The sequence below is a fragment of the Protopterus annectens genome, chromosome 10.part0, assembly GCF_019279795.1.
Source record: "Protopterus annectens isolate FY-2018-M chromosome 10.part0, PAN1.0, whole genome shotgun sequence".
Lineage (NCBI taxonomy): Eukaryota > Metazoa > Chordata > Ceratodontiformes > Protopteridae > Protopterus > Protopterus annectens.
The window spans coordinates 438865712-438872474 of record NC_056744.1 but is presented as its reverse complement, the minus strand read 5'-3'; the positions used below and the strand labels follow the sequence as shown (position 1 = coordinate 438872474).

At 40.2% G+C, this 6763-nt stretch overlaps 1 protein-coding gene across 1 annotated transcript in view; it reads left to right on the top strand.

Annotated features, from left to right (window-relative positions):
• The first annotated feature begins 336 nt into the window (after window positions 1-336).
• LOC122814171 (kinesin-like protein KIF2C) overlaps window positions 337-6763 on the top strand; it is a 296624-nt gene continuing 290197 nt past the window's right edge. Inside the window, exon 1 of the mRNA XM_044086782.1 lies at window positions 337-554. Within this exon, the coding sequence (XP_043942717.1) occupies window positions 479-554 (76 nt within the window). The 5' untranslated portion in view covers window positions 337-478. The remainder of the gene's footprint in view (window positions 555-6763) is intronic.

Here is a 6763-nt window from a genome sequence, read left to right as displayed (position 1 = left end):
ATTAATCTCTCTCTATATGTATATTAACCAACGAAATCATAAGTAAATACAATTATAACCGACTACGATGGTGACATTTTCAGTTTAAGAATATATTCCCCGTCCTCATCCACAACAAAGAATTAACAGTAGTTAAAGGGCATGCAGCCCCGTTGCAAAAAGTCTTTACAAAGTGTTAAAGACCTCGTCAATATATTAAATAAACGCCACGAGACTACTTTACAATCTAATCAACATTTACCAAATAAAAAAAGTCATATTTAAATAAAGGCCACCTAAATTACTCAGCTTAATACTATAACAGAAATCCACGAATCCCAGAAATCTTAGCGAAGACACGTTACTTTAGCGGTGACGTAAGACTGCGTCTAGTTTTAAAACTGTGGCGGTTTTTTGTGACCTTTGTTTTTATAGTAACAACTTGTGTAAAACATTTTTTCAGGGTTTTAATTTTGTTTGTTAATTATTTTCTTTCATTATGGATATAATGATGGATAATCTGCTTTCAAAAATTTTATTTCCTGGGCGAGTGATAAAGATTGCACGTAGTAATGGTAAGATAGCAGAACGTTCTGAACCATTACACAAAATAGAATTTTGCGAATTAGATTTATATTTAAAGTGAAGTTTTTACGTGGTGTACGAATGTTATTGTTTGAAACTTTAAGTTTGTATTCTGGGAGATTAGCTGATTCTGGGTTTTGCTTTAAATTTGTGAATGACATTTATTGAGGCAAGTCTATTCCTCTTTTTTAGTTATGTAGTTTGATTACTATTGAAAAGGGCGAATCCATTTCTTTTACCTTTTCTGAGTCGAAGGATTTTTGTGAGATTGGAGCTTACCTTATCTAAGAAAAATTTGTTTCGTCACTTTGTGTTGTAGTCCAACAAAGTTTATTTTCACTGATTGTGAATGCTGAACTTTCTTATCACACGTACTGTGTTGCTTTTTTGTGTACTCTTATAGTAATTGTGTGCCTTTTCTAATAGTGTTATGTATTATTTCCGGTATGATTTTACTGAAACGCTAGAGAAGTGTTTTGCAAACTTTTTTCACCCTATGTTATTTAGTAACTTTATTGTCTTCCTTTATTTTCACGTATAATTTGCTTCTGAATTCCAGCCATGACACTAAGTACTTTGTATGTTATAACACCTATTCGCAAATTGCGGTTGATGCAAGTAGTCTAAATGTGGGCTACCAGCAGCCAAGATTTAATTTTGCACAAACTTTGAGTGTTACATATACCTGCGCAGATAAAACTACCAATGCGCATGTTTTGTTGTGGTGCATATGCATTTTACATGCAATGCATCATAAGTCAAAATGTTCTGTAATTCTTGCTATTGCGGAGCTCCGCGTTTATTTGATTTACTGTTTAGCATGGGAGGCACTCGTACTGCTTGCGGGTATGTGAAATGTGGTATTGCGGTCCGTCACTTTAAGCCGGCGTGTACTCGATGAATTTTGCATTTGATTTCATTACGTAGTGTTGGTTATATAACGTTTTTGGCTTTGTAAGCCTTTCCTTTCTGCACTGTCGCCCTTTGTTATTGCCTGGTTTATTCATTGTGTATTTAACAATGTCGCAAACTTCTGTATTGCAAACTTCACAAGACAGGACATACGAGCGATGTCAGGCAGGCTATCACAGGGACCATGCAATGCCTAGCTATATTAGGACCTTTTCAAAGACCCAAGGAGGCACTCCTTTTGTGAAATCATAAGATTTTGTAGGGCAAATCATACCCACTACCAGTGCAAAAGAGTGTTTCCCTTGTTGACCAAATAAAAGCTTACTCTTATTGAGTATTGGTTGATTGCATTACTTAATATATTATGGCGTGGCAAGGTACACTAATTTGTTTTATGCAATTATTTGAGGGGAAACTTGGGGAATTTTTGTCTTAATATTTCGGGACATTTTTTCTGTTTTCACAGGACACGATGGCCCAAATAAGGATCCTCCTGTATAGAGGGGGTGGTAACTAATATGCAGTGTTAAACTGACTCCTTTATTTCTAGCTAGCCTTGCAAATCACACACGTTATCTAAATCTGACCAAGCTGTAAAGTTGGAAAAATCATAGTGAAAGTATTCACTTTCAAATCAATTTCTTTCTGTAAGAGTCCTGTACCCAGCACTGCATTTGCCCTTACCATCTGACTGAAAATGCCTTGCTGTTTTTCCTAAACTCTCTCTACGAAAATGTGTCCCCAAAACTTGATATTGTATATCAGTCTACTATTCCCAAAAATCTTAAAAACCAGATGAGTGTACTAAAAAGCAGAAGTTCAGATTAGTATCTAACAGGACTCTGCATGTTAAATAGCACAAGTCTTATTTATTGTGCATGCAAATGGGCGTCCACAAAGATCTATTCTAGACAACCTCTCTCCTTATTAACATGGGAGTATTAATACAAATTATATTGTACTGACTACTATGCTTTGTATTCATTGAAACTGCATTATAACATTTTATTGTAAATATTGGTTGCATTAATTTTTTTTCTCTGGGCTTCTGCAAGAGCACCTGTGCCCACTTGTGCTTTCCTAATAAGCACATGTTAATAAAATTGTTTTAACATAGCATCTCTGATCAGTATTGGCAAAAAACTACGGGCACTCAAAGTAGTCTAAGGCCAGCTTGGAGAGAAAAATTGCACAGGACACTAAGGATAATCACAAGGCTTTCTTTAGTTATGTTAGGAACCTGGGTGGGAATTCCCAGATATGCTCAGAATTAGTCCAAAATGACAAAAAATACACCAAACCCACAGACATTGCCAACATCCTAGCTGACAGGTTCAGTGCAAACCCCCCACCCCCACCAAAAGGGCAGATATCCATGCCAGCAGAGTGCTGCCCCCCTAACATCTCAGATGCTTAGGTAAGAGCTGCCCTCTCCAAAGCAAAAAACACAGCATCAATGGGACCAGACTGTGTCCCGGGCTGCGTCCTACATGAACTCCAAGAAGAGCTAAACCCAAACATAAAACTACTGTTCAATCTCAGCCTTACTATGGGATATGTACTCAGAGTGGTGTACAGCAACAGTGGTCCCTCTCCACAAAGGTGGTGCCTCAACGGATCCTGGAAACTATTGCCCCATAAGCCTGACTAGCTTGGTCTGCAAAGCTATGGAAAGGATCATCATGGACATAATAAATAAAGATATTGGGGACCTACAGACACTGGATTCTACCCAGTTCGGCTTTAAGGGCAGATCCTGCCTCTTAAACCTGGTGGATTTTCTTTGAAGCAGTCACCAAGGCCATTGATGAGGGGAAGGTGGTCCACACAGCCTACCTGGACCTTGCAAAAGCCTTCGATACAATACCCCACTCGGGCATTATAGATAAGCTCACCAGCTTAAATATAAACCCCTATGTCACTAGATGGGTTGCAAACTGGCTCAAGGACAGAACCCACATAGTTAGAATTGCTGGAGCCATGTCAGACTCCAAACCAGTTACAAGTGGCGTCCCACAAGGCTCAGTCCTGGGAACCTCTCTTCGGTATATATTTCTCGGAGGTACAGGCCAACACGGAAGGACTGTGGCTGACCAAGTTTGCAGATGACTGCAAGCTGGGTGCCATAATCGACTCTCCAGCCGACACAAGCATCCTCCAAAAGGGCTTCATAGAAACAGACAACTGGTGCCAGAGCCATGGCCTCAAGCTAAACGCCAAAAAGTGCATAGTCATCCCCTTTGGCAAAAACAAAGTGCTCACAAATTACCACATAGATGGTAATCCATTAAGTACAGAAGAAGTAATTGGGGACCTGGGGACCCAAGTTGATAGCAATCTCTCATTTGACAACCACGTGGCCAAAGTGGTTAGAAAAACATTTTATATAGCCCACCTAATCATGAAGGGATTTGCATCTAGATCAGGGGAGGTCATCGTGCCTCTTTACTCATCCCTCATCAGGCCCATAATTGAGTACAATGCCCCTTTTGGGATGTACCTTGTCAGACACCTGCAGCAACTGGAAAGGCCCCAGAAGTACCTCACCAATAGGATCAAAGGGCTCAAACAGATGCCATATGCTGCCCTGTTAAAGAAACTCCAGCTCTACTCAGTGGCATACCACCTGCTCAGAGGCGATCTGTGCCTGAAGTATAAAGCCGTGTCCAACCCGGAATTAATGGACATGCTGCACCTCAGAAAATCCAAATCCCATTGAGCTACGCGCTCGAGACTTGAACCTCAGCAATGAAATAAATGGGACCTGCTGGAGGGACTGATTCATAACCCAGAGGCTTCCTTCACTCTGCCTAACCTGGTCTGGGATTTTATTCCAGAGTCCCTCATGGACTCCAAGAGGAATCTTGAGTGGATGGGAGATCGTAGGTTTACCTCGGGTATCACTTCTGTGTCACTGTTAGAGGCACAGTATACTAACCTCGAAAAGGGCATAGCAAAATTAATTTAAAATGGGTGGCGAAAGCCAAACACACTCTGGCTAGGCTTATAAATGCCCTAGGGCAGAGCCTATGAACAATTCATCAACCAGAGGACGCAATGCTAGTCTGAAGAATCTCCCCCTCAGAAATTTTAATCTGTTAAAAGCTGGTTATATCATGTGCTCTACTTACGAGGCATCAATACATGGCACAAACAGCAAAATGGCTGCACACCCTAAGCTGCTTGGGATCATCGTGGACCAACTCAAATTTGACCAAAAAATACAGTATATAGTGAAAATCTTTGGAAGCGAAGCCTCCTACACAGAATAAGTCCATGCCTCACTGAGAAGCAGAATAGCCAGCAGCACACTTCTCCTAACAGACTCATGCACTCTTGATCTATAGTTCAGTCCACATAGCTATTTAAAATTGGGCGAATGATGTAACAAAATTACAGAAGTTGCAAATAACACACAAAATCGAACCCATCATAGCATACCTGACTTGCAGATCACCCCTACTGGCATTCGCAAGCTTTGCCGAAACTCCACCCACATAAACATCCCCCATAATAAGTGGTATCAAGGCCCTACTGGCATTCACAAGCCTTGCCCAAACTCCACCCACATAAACATTCGCCATAGTGAGTGATAACAAGGCCAAGTGTCAATGGGCAGCTCAAACAGTTGATTATAAGAGGTATTGAGTGGAGGGATTAGTAAAAATGGCGATCTTGTACTTGAGGGCATCACCACAAGTACGATAGCAACCCCCCCCCCCCCCCCCAAACCCGTGCCATTTCTTAATCTGGCACTAATGAATATGCATTCCCTTAATAGCAACACTAGCATGTTTCTAGTGTTCATATCCATAACGTCCAATAAACCAATGTAGTTTATATAGCTATGTTTGATACTTTATACTGTGCAATGTTACTGATGGTTTTAATTCTTAGACTATCTTACATTGCTGACTTTATTGTTTCTCAGAGTGAAATATTGCCGTGAATTTAAGTTTAAGAGCAATATTTTAAAAATTGCCCTTAGTTTGGATGGCCTTTGTTCCACTTTATGGCTTTGTCCAGATTTCTTGCTCTAAAAGGTTGAGCAGTGTGTGTCACTTCAACCTCAACAGTTTGCAGAAAACCAATTTTATGAGGAAAAGACCAAAAATAGGCGGAAATCTGGACAGTTGAGAAGAGTCCACTATGAAAACACATGGGAAGGTGCTATGACAATCCAGCACAATAGGGTTTGCTGTCCATGTTCCAAGAAAGTGTTCATTTTTGAAGTTGTCTCTTTTTCTGTCACCGTTTTTATAAGTTGTAGCAAACGTCACAAAGTATTGAGTGCGACTTTGTTCTCACTTTTTTTATAAGACTAGGAACAAGTGTGAAGGGGGCAGACTTGTTTCTAGGAACATGGATGATCATCATTTGTATTTTGTGTGTGACAGTTGTGGATTTAATGCACATATGATTATTAACCTTAATCTGTAAGAGGAGAAACTAGGGCTGTCAGCTGATTAGAATGCCATGTCAATCATAGCTCATTACATATCTGGTCGTCAATCATTCGCGACATGCCCACTTCTGTGTAAAACACAAGATGAGGCCTTCAAGTACAATATCGCCGTAAAAATGTATATTTTTAATACCTCAATTACTTTAAAATGAAAAACACTTGACAGCTATTTTAAGTATCTTGTACTGTTTCAATTTAAATGAGTGACAAGTGTGCATCCACTATCACTTTTTGCTGTCTTGGGTATACATCTAGTTTAGTTTTTCCTTTTCTGGGTTTATGTTCTGTGTTCCTGTTCTTTCTGTGGGTTTTCATTTTATGGTTCTTGTATCCAAATTTGTTCCTTCCATCTGTGATACAGAAATTTCATGTTGACAAAGATTTGTCTAATTCACAATGGTCATTTTTAGTTTTGGTGTGTGCAATCTGTTTCCCTTCTATACCATGCACCACATAGCACCCTCTCATCTGAATGAGGTCATGTGCCCCCTTGCACCATTCATTTATTTGAATCCTTATTGGCTCCGTACTACTTCACTTCCAATGTGTCTCTGCATGTGTGCTCTCTGGTAGCAGGATCAGTGAAGTTGGTACTGTGGTTTTGTGTATGCTGTCTGGTAGCCACTGCAGCAGGTTATCAATTTGGTTCTTCTTGCCCACTGAGGGGACCTAATCTCCTCGTCCCTGGAAGAAGGAACCATGAAGGCTTTCCTGTTTTGTCAATGTGCCTACCCAGGGGTAAGGTGCTGCTGCCATTATCACGGCTGATTCTGTTCCTGTCAAAAAATAGAACTAAACCTGTCTGTTACTCAATTCCCTGAA